At 48.2% G+C, this 17,049-nt stretch overlaps 1 protein-coding gene across 1 annotated transcript in view; it reads right to left on the minus strand.

Annotated features, from left to right (window-relative positions):
* Nucleotides 1-16,536, minus strand: part of LOC119406880 (ABC transporter G family member 20) — a 28,750-nt gene extending 12,214 nt beyond the window's left edge. Inside the window, exons 1-3 of the mRNA XM_037673650.2 lie at nucleotides 16,346-16,536; nucleotides 8,335-8,558; nucleotides 5,865-6,830 (exon numbers count right to left, since the gene is read on the minus strand). Coding sequence (XP_037529578.1) covers nucleotides 5,865-6,830; nucleotides 8,335-8,558; nucleotides 16,346-16,384 — 1,229 coding nt within the window. The 5' untranslated portion in view covers nucleotides 16,385-16,536. The remainder of the gene's footprint in view (nucleotides 1-5,864; nucleotides 6,831-8,334; nucleotides 8,559-16,345) is intronic.
* Nucleotides 16,537-17,049: the final 513 nt, after the last annotated feature.

Here is a 17,049-nt window from a genome sequence, read left to right on the forward strand (position 1 = left end):
GGTAAAACTTTGCGGACACACCTAACAAATTTTAAGGACTCCTTCCCTGAGCGTGTAGTGTTGAGCAGGCCCGCCTGATTGCCATCTTTGTGGCATTTATATCTCCCCCATCCCTTCCCCCATTGTAGGGTAGCATACCGGTCCTTCTAGACTGGTTAACATCCCTGCCTTTCCTTTCTCTCCTATTCCTTCCTTCCTTCCTTGTGGCATTTTTCTTTTACAGCGGAACTGTAAATGGCCCACCTGCTTGGTTTTGCGACGTCCGTCCCAACACGAAAACCTGCGTGACCTCCCCCGAGAGAGCGATGACGTCACAGATACCCAAATTTGTGACATTATCATGACGTCACACGATGACGTCATCAATTGACTTCACTGGAGCGGTACGCGTTGCGTGCATGTTTCGCCACCTCCGTACGACTCCGACTTTCTCTTTACTCGGTGTTGCATAATTTCTTCTTTACACTCTTTACATTGTCATCAATCGAGAGATCTTTGAAAACTGTCTGTTCGGCTGATAGCTAGAACACATGATTGTTGCACCACGTTCCTTCGCAGAACTAGAGTTCGGGTTCGCTTTTATTTGGACTCTGTAGAAGAGTATTGCGTTGTCAATTTGGATCACTGGTCGGTAGACTGTGATGCCCAGTAGCTATATACACCTGAACTGTGGTGGAAGAGAGGTATGTATGTATGTATGCATGCATGTATGCATGCATGTATGCATGCATGTATGCATGCATGCATGTACGTACGCACGTATGCACGTACGTACGTATGCATGTATGTATGTATGTACGTACGTACGTATGCATGTATGTACGTACGTACGTACGTATGCATGTATGTATGTACGTACGTACGTACGTACGTATGCATGTATGTATGTACGTACGTACGTACGTATGCATGTATGTATGTACGTACGTACGTACGTACGCACGTATGTATGTATGTATGTACGTACGTACGTATGCATGTATGTATGTACGTACGTACGTATGCATGTATGTACGTACGTACGTACGTATGCATGTATGTACGTACGTACGTACGTATGCATGTATGTACGTACGTACGTACGTATGCATGTATGTACGTACGTACGTACGTATGCATGTATGTACGTACGTACGTACGTATGCATGTATGTACGTACGTACGTACGTATGCATGTATGTACGTACGTACGTACGTATGCATGTATGTATGTATGTACGTACGTATGTATGTACGTATGTACGTATGTACGTACGTATGTATGTATGTATGCATGCATGCATGTATGTATGAATGTATGTATGCGTGTGTGTGTGTGTGTGTTCGGGAGGGGGGGGGGCATTGTAGGGTGGGGCTTCCGCATTATTTCGTCAACCTCTTGCAAGCTTGTTAGGTTCGATTGTCAACCGTGATGATTCCCGTAGTGCGAAGAAAATGGTATGCAGGACAAGAGAAAAGGAGCCTCGACTTCAGAGTAACTTAGGTGACAGTGATCTGTACATGCACATGCTGGTGTCAGGAAAAATGACCCTCAGCTGGTCATTTTTCAGCAGAAACACTTTATAGGCGGGGAGACTTTTGATATGGCTTCAAATAAACTCGTTGGTCATTTGATATCACATACACCCGTATTTGATTACAGAAATCGTAATCTCAAAACATTTAGGGCTGTTTTTATTGCCTTATTTCCCGTGATACGGGTCATCAGCATATTGTTACGTGAATTACGAGACGCCTGTTCTGTAAATTATAAACAAGATATATTTAAAACAGCGGTTGCAGCGCCGACGATGAGCTCGAGCGGAGACAGCTCGTCGTCCTCTTCGTTGGGCGCCCACGCGCATGGTCCGAAACTAGCAATATGCGTGTATTCCAATATTCAGTGTCAAACAAAAAAATCAGTCGAACCCGTTCTTGGAATCTCTGCCCAACCCTCCTTTTCATAAACCACTCCAGCTCTATGATTGTACCGACAAGGGCGGTTTTAGTGCTCGTTTGACAACTGGGAATTTACGCGCGCCATGCCCTTATGAATACACTGTCAGGCCCGTCTCCGGGAATCGAACACACAACCTTAGGCTGATCGGTAAAGTAACAGGTGCAGGACACGATGGTGCGTGCTGACAAGAAAAGTGGCAGCCAGTCGCAGTACTCAAACTGCACGGTCTGTAGAGCCTGCAGTTTCACAGAGGATAGGACTACGCCGCTCGCGTCATGCCTCCCATTTAAGAAAGAATTGTTTATAATCTAACGCAGAAACACTTTATAGGCGGGGAGACTTTTGATATGGCTTCAAATAAACTCGTTGTAAAGCGCTCGTGCTTCTCCCTTCCTGTCCCCCGTCACTATAAAACGTTTCTGCGCGAAATACTGTGAACATGCCGCCTAAACAACTCTTGCTAATAAAGAATTACACGTTTACACGTTCATGCCTTTGGGCGTGTGTTTCTGCAGTAGTCCGGAGCGATTGTTTTATTACGAGTGCGGAAAAGCTGGACACTTTGGAACTATGAATCGAGTATTACGGCATTCGGGTCGATCCTTGAATCAAGGTCACTTTTTGTGAATAAGAAACAATTTTTGAATAATGGGTTTCAAATGCTTTGAATCACCAAATGTATGTGGTAAGTTCTTTGCAGGTGGCTGTAGCAGACATGGGAGAAACACCAGATGTCACGCAGCTGAGAAATCAATGTCAATCCATTCGGACTGAAACATTATTATTCGCACTCGCCAGGAAGTCCGGAGTGGCTGATTAAAGGGCTTGCTTGGTTCTAATGATTCACGAGTGTTCATAAGTAAGCAATTAAGGCTTCATAACGTGCAGCGTAATTACGGAAACTTGCAATGACTTGATATGCATCGTCGAAACGGGAGGCGCAAAAACTTGTTTTTATGCCGCCCGCTTCGAAGATAGATAACCAATTCCAACTTGCCCAGACATCAGTTCGACTGTTGATATGCTGTAGGTTGTGATAAGCAATAGTGGGAACGGCCATTTATTATAATAAAATTATTCGCTACGTGAATCGATCTGCTTTTGGCACTGATACATTCGTATTCAACTCGGCCTCGAGGATTGCGTTTTGCTAACCCCGCGTTCTCTCTTTTTTTTTTGAGCTGCATATGATCACGATTAGAACAAAACATTGGCGCACACTGCGAGGCCGTTAATATGGTCATGGCCGTGAATGTTAAGTGGTCGGGAGCGTATTTTGCAGAAGCGTTGCCACATCTTATTTTAATTATTCGTTCAGGGCACACCGTGGCGATGGACTTGTTGCAGGGTATGCGGCAGGCAACCGCATGCGCGTACCTGATCAGCGCGCGTACGACCAGTCGCCTTTTCACCGAGTTTCGAAGCCGCGATATGCACTGGAAACTACTCGCTCGCGCTGAAGAGCCGTTTTCTTTTGCGCGGTGTTTCGCAACCACACGCATAAACGTGAGCTAGCTAATGACCAAAAAAACTCTTCGTACGTTATCGTGGTGTGGAAAATTAGGTTACGTAAGAATATAATATCTTGCAACGTCGAAGTCGAACGCTGGCTTACGAACCCGCACGTATCCGTGCGCTTCATATTTTGAGGAAAATGAGAAAGCTATAGCAAAAAATAGAAAAAAAAAACTTGGAGGACGCTTGAGCTTCGCCTTGAAGAGTAGAACGCGATAGCGTAATCGGGCCGCGTGCGCATCGCCTTCAACCGTGCCACAAGGAAAGGAACGTTTTTGCGCGTAATATTGGCAGTTTTTAACTATCCAATAATACTACTGCAAATACTGTTGCAAAGTTCCCACTAAGCCATAAATCTTTTGCAAACCGGCGAAGTACTCACCTGCACACTTTGTAATGGGTAAGCAGATATGAACAACCGCCAACACCGGAATTTCTGCGAAACGAGCTCTTCAACGCTATCGCATCGATAGAGCGAAGTATCACGGATTGTTTGGCAATATCCTGGCGGGAAGCATTGTGAAGGGCTTCTAATTTTGTTTAGCATCGTCGAAGGAAATTGTGCTCCAAAGATTGCTTAATTACGCTACCGTGGTTAAGTGAGTCAATCCTTTTACTGCTTGCACACACTACACGTCGAAGAAAACATTAAAAACATTTTCGCAAATTCTTCAACTAAACGCCAAAGGTCGACCTGTTTGGCTTTCTTCTTTACCGCTATGATTACGCTAATTATAACTTTGATTACATGGCTTCACTGAAGGGCAGTCGTCTTTCCGGTGAACTTCTTTATCTTCGCTCATTACGAGGTTGCACGACCTGTCGGCTCACTCAACGCATTCCAGCGCACGCGAGAACATGCTTAAAGTAGGATTACCTGATGTTCAACTGAAGAGGTGAAACTACTGCATACTTCATTTATTATTCCTTGGAAGGTAAGTGCCAGGAGTTACGATCTCATGTCTGTTCTTTGAAATCCAAAGTTGGACGGCAATGCGTGGCCGGGAAGAACATATTGAAGAATCGGGAAACTGTACAGCGACCACAAGAAGAAATGAAAACTTCAATTTTTGTTTACGTTTCGGTTCCCCACACGGGACCACTGTTCACAATAAAAAAAACAATGAAAAATGCACAGCATATGCAAATGCGCTCCAGTACGTGACGCAAGCAGCGCGTATACATCGCCTGAAGTGCCCCTTCATTTCTATTTAGCGTGTGAGCCATGGTATGAATGTGCCAGGATTCTATATGCGTGCAAACGTGACGTAAGTTTCTTTTTCCACGGTTAAAAGACGTGCACTTGCCCAGTCAGTATTGTGGCCTGTAGATTCTACATGTTCAGCAAGGGCCTCGTGCCGTTTCCAGACGTTATACTCGTCTCTTTCACTCGTTTTTTCAAGTCATCGGTCTCATCGATATACTTGTAATCACAATCACCGCAAGTTATGATGCAAACTAAACCATCGAGATGTTCACGTGGCAGCTTCAAAAAGAATGCCATCGAGCGCTTTTCAACCGAGAATATCGAACACTAGAATGGCGGCCAAAGCGCGGTTGATTAATCAGACGGTAGACGCTAACGTAAGCAAGCGTAATTATAAATGTATTTCAAGATAGCGAAACAGGCGAACTGTCATAACGCGCCTACACGATCGCCGTTATCACGTAAGGCTAATCAACCTTTCTGCGGAATTATCTCCTACAACTGGGTGTTGAATCAGCGTAGACAATACAAGTTCGCTCTTCAATTCACGTATCTTTCATAGTAATTGATTTGCTGCGACTATATTACAAAACAATATGGGCAGCCGTATTAATGTAAACGATGCTATTTACACCATTATTCACTGCGTGCTTTGTTACGACAATGAGACGGGCTTTGTGTAAATGTGGCAACGACAGCACATTAGAAGCGAGAGTGGAAATGCTCCAGAATCCTCATATATACAGTAGATCGACGATGCCATATTGCATACAAATATAGCACAAAGAATAAGCTTTGCAGAAACTTGAGAGGCCGTTGTGAAACCACAGCAAACCATTGGACGAAGGCAGGATGTCGATTTTGAGGACAAAGACGCTAATCGCAGTGAAAAAGCAGCTGCGAATTAACTGCAATGCTTAAGCTACAGCCAGCTATCTGTCTGCACCGTCATGAAATCGAACTGTTGCCGCTGCCAGTAGCAAGTCCAGAACAAGTCCAGACCAGAACAAGAGAGTTTGAGCTTTCATTTCATGCTCCAATACATATGGCGTCGGCAGGTTTCACAAACACTATGTAGCATTGTCCATTGGTGCGCGGATCCCCGTTACTGCATATGTGTGAAAACATTAGTTCTAAACGATCGCTGACTTGAGCCTCAATTGATTTTACCTACTGGGCAAGATGTTTCGCAGTTGTACTCACGGCAAGTTCCGGTGGAGCCTGGTGAGGGACTTGGCTACGAGCGCCCATGTCCGGTGCCAGGCGTCCAGGAAGGGCTCCTTCTTTCGGACAGCGTGCTTGTCACTTAATTCCTGCGCCGTCATCGCGGGCAGCTGTTCGACGCTGGCACTGTTGCGTTGGACCAGGTGGGTCATGGAGTTGGCGGCCAGGGTCTCTTTGCTCGCCGCGATGCTCGCCAGCGTCTTGCCGTTGGCAGTCTCGACCGAAGGCGGGGACGGAACGTCGCCGTTCTCAGCCTGCTGCGGCTGGACGACAGCGCCGCCCACGCTGTGTCCGCCGTTGTGGTTGTGGTGGTTGTCGGCCATGCACAGCTTGAGGAAGACGTCCTCGAGCGTCAGCATGCCGTGCTGCTTCATCAGGTCGTCGGGCACCGCCTGCGCCAGGATTCGACCCTGACGCATGAGGCCCACGAGGTTCGCCAGCCGGGCCTCCTCGATGTAGTGGGTCGTGATGATGACACTGATCGACTCGCGGTGCGTCAGAGTGACCAGGTAATGCCAGATGCTCTGTCGCAGCAGCGGGTCCACGCCCACCGTCGGCTCGTCCAGTATGAGCAACGGCGGCCGGTGAATCAAGGCAGCCGCAAGACTGACGCGTCGCTTCTGTCCGCCGCTCAGGTTTTTCACCAGGCGGCTCTTTTCGGGCAGACCCAGGAAGCGCACGAGAAAAGCGGTGCGTTCTTGGAGCACGTCCCTTTCTATTCTGAACAGGCGGCCGAAGTACGTGAGCGTCTCGATTATCGAGAACTCCGGGTAGAGAGTCAGCTCTTGCGGCATGTAGCCCACGCCGGGCCCCGGAATGTAGCTGCCCGGCTGGCCCGGCTTGTGGCCGAACACGTGGACGCTGCCGTGCCGGGGCTTTAGTCGACCCACAATGCATCGCAGGAGGGTCGTCTTGCCGCAGCCACTCGGCCCAAGCAGTCCGTATCTGCAAGAAAAGCAAGGGCGCGTTACTCTCACGTAAACGGAGATTTCAATTGGTTGCAAGAGCATAGCTGACCAGCAACTCCTTGCGGTGCGCTTCATTCCACTCTGAAATGGCGAGCGTACAAGACCAGTTCTTGAACCGCGCATGTGTCACCGAAATGCAGTTAGTTTTCACGTGAGCGTATGAAAAATTACTGCTCCACACGCACTTAACTGTTTAGTCGCTAATTTGTCCTGTTAAATTCTTTGACGGCTTCACTTGAAGCGGCGACCTGGGGCAGAAATAGTGTAAGAACTTTTTAGCATTATCAAGTTGACTCTTCAAGGGAAATGCGTCCAGGTGAAATGTGGCGCTTAAGCCGTCTTCTGACATTTTCTCATTACGCGCAGTGAAATTACTAATAGTCTTGTTTTCTTAGGTCAAGGCTTGGTACTGGTAACGTGTGGTAACGCGTGGTAATAGTCGTCAAGGGCACCTTAGCTTCTGTAAGTACTGTGCTGGACTGGTTAGAGTATTAAGCTGGTTACACCAATTCACAGTGTTTTCGTCCTAACACAGTCGATTCTGAAATAAAGTGTAAACTTTTCTATTACGTCTCTCGGCTCTATAACCTATCTATTCCCCTTTCCCGTTCCCATGGTGTAGGGTGGACAACCGCAGGTTTTTCTGGTTAACCTCCCTGCTTTATGCCTTTTCCCTTCCTTACTTAAAACCAAAATTTGGTAAATGGAAACCTGTTACGCTCATGAACGAATATTCCAGTGGCGCCACAGCTGTACTGTTCCCATAATGCCCTTAGTGCCGTAAGCGTCAGTGTCGCATGTATTCTGGCAGGGCTTGGTGTGATGGCTTTAATGGAGAATTATTGAGAGCGCTGGTGGCGGCCTGGTGTGTTACCCTAAATGTCGGTTGAAAGCACACACAGCGAGGACAAATCCGACAAATATATGCATACATGGAACAAACGTTTGCACAGAAATGTCAACACACATTTTTGCGCACGAATTGGCGTGACGTTCTCACTCGGCCATACCAGTCCCACAAAATATCCCAAACAGAATCAAACTTTTGAACGTTTACTAAACGTTGTGGCTCGCGGCTTCCTATATAAAGGTGCTTATTTAACCAGTGAAGTCCGTGTGTGCGAGTGCTTGGTTAATGATACTGTATTAGGAGGACTACTATGAAACTGAAAGTGATATGAGACGTAGAAGTAGGTATCAAACATTTCTTCAGTCGTAACCTATACGACGTTAATAATAAGAAATAGTACGCCCGAAGATAGTACTGAGCGATAGTACGCTTCTAGTGGGTCCGTTTCACTATTATTAGGTCATCCCAGGATCTGCTTTTCGCGTGATCGTTGGAAGTGACGGTCATGGACCCGACTGGCTGTTCGCAGGAAGCGCGCTTTGATAACACACCTTTCACGACATTTCGCGTAACGGAATCGTTTGCAGCACTTCCTACAGCGACGCACGTGAGCGGAAAGAGGCGTACTCACATCTTGCCCTCGGGCAGGCTGAGGTCGATGCTCATGAGCGTCTCGACGGCGCTCTTGCCGCGACCGTAGGAGACGCGCAGTCCTCGGACGTCGACGACCAGCCTCGACGGGGAAGACGTGGCGTTGCCGAACGCCGGCTTGCCGTTGGATGCCAGCACTGGCATGGCAGCACTGAGCTGCGCCTTGCCGTTGACGTGCGCAGCTCCGGGGGGCGTCGTCGGGAACTGCACAGAAGAGGCATCGCAGCCGTTGGTCGCACAGTGGGCATTCCGTATCCGGGCCTCGGGTAGGATCCTGGAAGGCGCATCTAGAGCGTGGCGACTGGACGCGGCGGCAAAAGACGACGCGGCGGCGCGTCCCTTGACGGCAGGCCGGTCCGAGCGGTGGTGGTGGTAGCCGCGTTGCAGCCGACCGCCCGAGTGCATGCTAGGCCAGGCCCGGCTCGCCACTGAACTAATGACCCAGAAGCCCCGCCGAGGGGTCCGCCGTAGCCGCTATACGGGACCCGCGAGGAGGACGCCTTCTCCCACCTCGAAGACGCCTCTTGAGGCATCATCCTCGCCCCACTCCCTCGCTGCGCCGCTAGGCTACATTCCGTTGCGGGCCTCGCCGTTATAACAGCTGGCTGCTGGAAGAGCGTGCACTTGGCCGAGACCGCGAGCGGCACGCGTTCGGCGGTGTTCAGCGGCGCGTCTTCGTCGCGCTCGTGCGGTGCTTCGCGAGCTGACGCAATTTTGCTTCCCACTTCATTGTAGCGCGCTCCTCTTTTTTGTGCGAAAAGCGACGTCTCGCTGAGTGCGAGCCGGATTTTGGTAAATTCAGCTGACAGAGGCGCAGTTGCAGTGACGACGTTGGGAGGAGACTGCGCGATAGGGGTCGTGTTATCGAGGTATGAATTTTGGGAGGACTGCAGGTTGTTCTGGGGACGTTAGAAGTACGGACGGAGTCGACGTGCCGCTGGCAAGGATTTGCGCGAGTAAAGCCGTCTCGTGTTCCGAAACCAGGGAAGCGCCACGTGCTGATATGAACATCATGATATGAAGACCATGAAGATCAACCGACTAGCCCACTTTTGCACGCATTTGATAAAGATATGACAGCCACAAGCTCGCACACGCCATTTTGTGGAACGCACTTCGGTATTATATGCAGCGGTATGGGGCGAAGATACTTTCCTAAGGCTCTGCCCTCCTCCTCCTAGGGCCTTTCTGTCCTCACTTCCCTCCCCCATACAGAGTAGCATGTAGGCGCCTTTAGGTACGCCGGCAGAATTCTCTGTTTTTCATTAAAGAGCTTTCTCTCTCTCTCTCCTAAGGCTAAACCGAAGACCAAAGTTGTAGCCGACGGCATGCAACGCGGAAATTATATATATATATATATATATATATATATATATATACACACACACACACACACACACACACACACACACACACACACACACACACACACACACACACACACACACACAAACACACAGTTAAAAAGGACATTTTCATTTGCAGTTCCCACCGGATCCATTGAACTCCATCCCTGTATATTACACTTTTTTTTGAGACGATACATAGCTCATATAAAAATCCTATGACAGTCCGGCTACTGTCGTTTTCGCGCACGAACTCTACGTCGAGGTGGAAATTCTTTGACGCAGCTAAAGTGACATTAAAAACTCGTTCATTAGCTTTTTAATTAACGACTTGATGGCAGTTGTTTATATGGGAAAGCTGCAGGCGAGCACAATTTACGGCACGCCCATTTTTTAAAGTGACAAATAGTGCACGTAATTTGAGAAATTCATCATTGAATTTTAAGGCTGATATCGAAACTGCATGACCGCTCGCAATCTAGAGGAAACGCGGCCACTTACGTCAGATCGGAACTATCGTTGACAAGGAAGTGACAAATTTGAATCAAATAGTGTCGAAGCATAATATGATAAGGAAAGACGCGAATTCGTCTTTCCTGATTGCGAGTAGCTTATTCTTTGGGTGAGATGTGTTGCGCTTATCTGTTTCTTGAACTATAAACAGGCGCGAAAAACTCTTTCGCCTGTCTGCAAGAAGCACCGCAGTGAATACCCCCCGAGTTTTATGCTGTACAGACAAAAAAAAAAGTGCATATTGCGGGTTTCTTGCGCACAGCTCGAAAGAAACAAGCACCAAACACCACACGCAAAGGTAAGGCGAGCCGCTGGTGCAAGTGAGATGACAGGTCCCTTTCCACGACAACACACTGCCGCCTTCATTCACATTTCGTCGCTTCCTTGTCACGGGTAGTTCCGGTTTGACGTGACCGCATGATGAGCTGCAATGCTTCACAGCTCATCAGCCCAGGAAGCCCCACGGCAGTTTTTGAAGACAACTGACTTGAGTGGTCGTCTGTAGCTATACCTTGCACTGTGCATGTGTATTGCGAATCGTGTGCACTCATGATTTCGTTCTCTTTCACTCCCCTCATTCCACTCCCCATGCAAAGTGGACGTAGACTTGTTAATCGCCGCGCCTTTCCTGCTCTCCCCCGCTCAATCTCTCTGGGGGTCGGGGCTTGCTCGGGTGTGCTCATGTAAATAGCTATTGGATCTGCAGTTTTGAGCATGATAGCAATAGCAATACATTGGTTATGACATAAAGATGTTCTGGGGCTTTACGTGAACGTATACGGTCGGAGTATGTTCACGTCGTCTTTGGTATCTTAGTAGCGCACTGAAAATTTCACTACACGTATCTGCACTTTGCCGGGATCTGAATGCAGCCACCGCTGCGCCATGATCGTAAACTGAGCAAGCTCAGTTATCTTGCGATTTGCGCAGCGCTCACGGAAAAGTGGAACCTGAAAAGGAAGTCCACAGGACAACAACTGTCCTGCCTGCTCCAGTATTTTCGTGATTGTTGCAAAAAAAAAAAGGAAAATCAGTATATTTTTATCAACGCAAGAAATTGAGTCCGACTTTTTTTTTTCGTATTTGTTCTTGGGGACGTTTCCGGATGTATGCTCCCAATTTGCACCACCAAGTTCCAGTAATACACTAACCTTGGTATTTGCGACGGCTTCATGTGTCGGTATTTTATGTTATATGACGCGGGATAAAAACCACGTTTCGATAATTTGCAAAACCGAAAGTATTCGCACTAAACTTGCGAGATCCCATGATCAACCGGCCGACAGTTCACATAAACATACTGATGAGGATAAGAATGGCAGCGTACTAAGATTTCCTCAGTTACGTTGTCGCTGCACATACATATTTCCATATCACGGTAGATTGTTGAGATGTTAGGCACGGATTTATCATAAAAGAAGATAAGGCGTGCGAACACGAAGAGAATGAGACAACACAAACGCCGACTATCAACTATTCTTTTTCCGCCGTATATAGTGGGCCCGGTATATCTAAGTTCGCTGCATAGTTTGCGTTGGCTTGTTCGCTTTTCTCGTGTGAGTGTTCACGCGCCTAGACTTTTTTTTTTTTTGAAGTGATGAATCGAAGAGGTTGGTGCCTTTATGGCGGCACCGGATATTCTTCGCTTAACAGGCGAAATATGTAATAAATAATAAGGGCGCAAAATGTCATACTGTAGAACACATAATTCAGAACAATTGTTGGGGTTTAACGTCCCAAAACCACAATACGATTATGAGAGACACCGTCGTGGAGGGCTCTGGAAATTTCGACCACCTGGGGTTCTTTAACGTGCACCTAAATCTAAGCACACGGGCCTCAAGCATTCTCGCCCCCATCGAAAATGCGGCGGCCGCGTCCGGGATGCGATCCCGCGACCTGCGGGTCAGCAGTCGAGCACCATAACCACTAGACCACCGTGGCGGGTGTATTACTTTAGAACACAAAATGTGCAAATGCAGTACAATCGAACAGCAAATGTGTCAGAAGTAGTCGAGCCCAAGTTCAGGTAGGTTAAATAAGTTAACACGTACGCGTCCAAACTCAGATGTTCTGCGTGGCTTCACTGCACATAACTAGTGCATAGCTCGCCCTAAAACATACGCAGGAAACACGCTGAGGTAAATAATTACGCATAGCATAAAACACACGACCACAACATTTTACAGTTATGAACATATAGTAAGATTAATGTTACGCATTTGCCTTCCTTTGCGATTTCCTTATCAGTAGGTCCAATCGCAAGCAAGCATAAAATTAAAGAGGAAACAAAACGGTGTATCATAAATCCGCCCAAAAAGAAATAACATCACAATGTGATTGCAGCCTTTTCCATTAACGCGTGCGTTAATGGAGAAGGCTTCATTTTTTTTTTTCGCTTTGTTTCTTCATTTTTTAAAGAAGAAACGAATTGCGAGTGCCTGCTGAGAACGGCCTCGAAACATTGCAATTTCTGCGCGTCGGGCCTCCACCGCCTGCGAAGTTCTCTATCGTCCCACCACTCGTGGAATGCGCAGTGCCTCGGTTGCCATTTCTGCCAAACGAGATGTAGCGTTCTTGGCTCTCTCTCGCTGGTGCATTGCACTGCTCCATCGAGGAAGTGACGGATCCACTGCCGCCGCTGCTAAGCGAGAGAGGACAGTTTTTTTGCGAGGGAAAAACCGGTCAGGTGGCCAGTCCTAGCCTCTATGGAAAAAAAAAAAAAGCAAAGTACTCTCGTTCACTTCACCCTCCTCTTTCGCTGCTTTCTGCAATATACTCCTCTCCCCACCTTCGGCGCTTCAGTGGTGACCTCAGGCAAGCGCTCTGGTTTCGCAGAGTTCTGACGTCGCAAAGGCAGTAATAAGTTGCTTTCGCGACCTGACGACTCGCACCGCACTTCCGCCCAGATTTTCGCCCGGGGCCAACTCCTGTTGTTTAGAGGCCCCTTTGTTTGTGTTTTGCTCTGCAGTCGGACGAAGAGGGAGAAGGTCAGTGTAGCGCTTTCGCCGTATTCTTGCCTTTGGGGGCACGTAGGCGGGGCCAAAACGAAAAGCATCGAAGCAGTGGTCCCTCGTTTGCGGTGTTTCGTGATCGTCTCTGTCTTCACGAGAGCGCTGTCTTTGAAATGATAATGAATAAACAAACAATCCGTCAATACCTCATTATCGACGAAATCATGTGCACCGAAACTTGCTTGCACATAACCTGAGCCTTTATTCCAGACATGCATACACAAATACATGGCTAAGAAGAGAAAAGCCGAACAGGCTGCGTTGACGTCATTGCGGTCACCGTGTCGCAGTGCCAGTACGTTAAGCAACTGTGCAGTGACGTCACGTGCAAGCTATCAATTGGAAAAAGCACCGGAATGTCACCCCCAACCTTGTTCAAGCTGAGTACTTCAGGCGCACAACAATCTGCATTAAAGTCTTCTAATGCCACCAAGTTGAAGTCTAGCATAACTGAACTTACTTGCTGGATCAGCACCGACAGAAACGTACTTGAAAGACATTATGCGAAATGTTTAGTGCGCTACAACTGGGAATTTCTATGTTTATTTTGCTCCAAGGTATTCTAGCAACTCTGGAAGAATTAAGCGAGCACTATCGTCCAATCGCATCAAGTGGAATAGCTGACATTGACTTCACACGCATCATATATGCGTGCTAAGAGAAGCCTTGAGATGCGTTGCTTTGACTTCATGTGAATCAAATAGTGCAACGAACAAATGCACGAATAAACGTTGCGCACGTATACAGCCCAGTAAGTCCAACAATATTGGCAGAAGAAGGAAGCCCGTCGTAAAGCATTGCCAATGATTTGTGAAATCACAGCGATCACTTAAGCTCATCAGCTACACAGCAGTTGATTTGTAACTACTAACTGCACCAGTACCGTTACCGGCAAACGCGCGCTATGCTTTCCGTGAATTGACACCAATGTCATTGGGACGACTTGGCAGCCGTACACGTTCGCCAGTGAACTGCGCAGGCTGCCTCCCAGAATAAAGTGCGCATAGGCGGCTGACACTCTTTCCCACTAGCCAGTTGACACCGCTTTATGCCAGCCCAGCTGCTACAAGTAACGAAAATGTTCAGCTATGGTAAATCAATGCGGCGTTAGCTTGACCTAGTGTACTGCTCTTATTGCAAGCCCGCCTATACGTAAAGCATTCTTTACTTTCCTTCGGCGAGTATCTCGCCTTCTATAACAAAGGCAGGGGCAGCACTGATTAGCCATTAGTGTGAAACATTCTACTGGCGAACAAGGACAAGGACATTAAAATACACACAATCATGTATTTGTTCGCCAGTACAATGCTTCACAGTATTCACCAGAACCAACCACCCCAGCTGTCAACGCTTAGTGATTAGCCATTTAGTGCTGCAAAGACAATTGCCGTCGCTGTTGTTTAGGGTGGTTGGAAACGCTTTTGTTTCTGTACCCAGACTTGAAAAAGCAAGCTACCCAATTCTCGTCTACGAGACAACCGCAAACATTGAGAATTCGTAGGTACAGCCTCCAGCATTGTTAATATCGCGCGAGCATCGACCGCACGCAGTATCAGCGCCTTACAACGGCGATAATCTGCGAGACCGGCAACAGTACGCGCAGGCGCACGAAGCAGCGCTAGCGCAAGCGTCGTCTGCCAGGCTGTTCCTTTCAGGACGATGCACGCCCTACCACAATGCCTGTATTAGCCTCCTTAGATAAAAAAAGAATAACAAAAGCGGTGTGAACAAAACCATGCGCACAACTTAAACCGTGATCCACCGATTCATGTTCTCTTGATCTTTCCTATGATTGCAGTCAAAGAAACTACTCAAAGTTGATGCGCAGGGAAATTTGAATAAAAATAATACACAAGAACGATGAGAAAAAAAGCAAAACGTTCGTGACGTTTCTATCTGCGATTGTGTGCACTCCGGGCGCCTTTAACAAAGAAAGGGAGTGTTTCATCCTGAAAGGAACAGCCTGGCAGACGACGCATGCGCTAGCGCTGCTTCGTGCGCCAGCGCGTACTGCTGCCGGTCTCGCAGATTATCGCCGTTGTAAGGCGCTGATACTGCGTGCGGTCGACGCTCACGCGATATTATTAAAATTGCTGGAGGCTGTACCTGGGAAAACAAGCAGCCGTCATAGCTGGCTGTATTCCGTCGCCGTCCTCTTCCGTGCGTGGCGAGAGCATACCGAAAAACCGTTATCAATACGATCGGCTAAATAAGTGAAAGCAAGTGAAACGGCTGGGTTAATTTCACTTCCTGCGTAGAACACGTAGTCTAGCCAAGAACGCAAGTTCTTGACTAGACTACGTGTTGTGCTGCGCTGACAGACTTGCTGCGTAGAACACGTAGTCTAGCCAAGAACGCAAGTTCTGACTAGACTGCGCTGACAGACTTCCTGCGTAGAACACGTAGTCTAGCCAAGAACGCAAGTTCTTGACTAGACTGCGCTGACAGACTTCCTGCGTAGAACACGTAGTCTAGCCAAGAACGCAAGTTCTTGACTAGACTGCGCTGACAGACTTCCTGCGTAGAACACGTCGTCTAGCCAAGAACGCAAGTTCTGACTAGACTGCGCTGACAGACTTCCTGCGTAGAACACGTAGTCTAGCCAAGAACGCAAGTTCTGACTAGACTGCGCTGACAGACTTCCTGCGTAGAACACGTAGTCTAGCCAAGAACGCAAGTTCTTGACTAGACTACGTGTTGTGCTGCGCTGACAGACTTGCTGCGTATGTTTAAGATGCAAACAATAATTTTTGTCGTTGACGTCCCAAAGCCCCGATGTGATTATGAGGGTTGCCCTAGTGGAGGTCTCCGGAAATTTGGACCACCTGGGTTCGTTAACGTGCACCTAAATTAAGTGCACGGGCCTCTAGCATTTTCGCCTCCATCAAAATGCGGCCGCCGGGGCCGGGATTTGATCCCGCGACGTTCTGGTCAGACCACTAGACCACCGCGGCGAGGGACGGAAACTACAACAGGCGAGACGTGCGCTTGCTCTCCTGGTGCTACAAGTTTGCTTGGGTCGTAAATACTCACATCCACTGTCAAGCACGAAATGAACAAATGCTAACTAACCCTAACTAAATTACGTAAGAATATAGCTCTATGCAGGTTGCTTTACCTGCACTGGATCGCGCACGACGTTGGTCCAGCTGGCCATGTCTGTTCCCGTCTAGAAGCAGTGGCGTCCGACGGTCTTCCGTCCAGGGTACGTCAAGCTTAGACTATAGTTGGGGGTGGGTGTTTCTCGCCGGGCCATCCAAGTGGGACCAGTAGGGCAGCGTAGGCGGCCGGTGCGGGGTCCGGCCGCGGAATGACGCTACCAGCACGCGGCGGTGCAAAAAGAAAACACGTGGTTCTGGCCTGCGTCTAACGAGATGGGGAGGGGGGCATTTCCCTCTTAATCTTTAGCGTTTGCGCTGGTCAAGGGTGCGCGTCCGTCGCAGCTGCGCATGCTTGCACTCGGAGACAAGCGGGAGAGGAGGTTTCTATTCGAAGCTGAAGGGTGGCGTTTGGAAGGGAAGTTCGATAATGAAAGCCCAAGGGGTATAGCCATTGGGTAGAATGAGGCAGCGTCGTAACTATTTGGTGGGGACCGGTGTTTCGGAAGGATGGGACAGCGATAGTGTGGCTGAGCACGGCACTCCTTGTTCGAGGAAGACGAAAATGGCGGAGCGATGGCAGCGCTTCGGCTGAATAGGCAAAAAAAAAAAAAAAGGAAACGCGAAGGTCGTCTGAAAGAGTGAAACAACTAAACACGCAAGCGTTGTACGTCTCGTCTGTGTATGTTCGTTCCTTGTTTGACGCACTGCTTTCGACGATCGT

Source organism: Rhipicephalus sanguineus, chromosome 10 (genome assembly GCF_013339695.2).
Source record: "Rhipicephalus sanguineus isolate Rsan-2018 chromosome 10, BIME_Rsan_1.4, whole genome shotgun sequence".
NCBI classification, from domain to species: domain Eukaryota; kingdom Metazoa; phylum Arthropoda; class Arachnida; order Ixodida; family Ixodidae; genus Rhipicephalus; species Rhipicephalus sanguineus.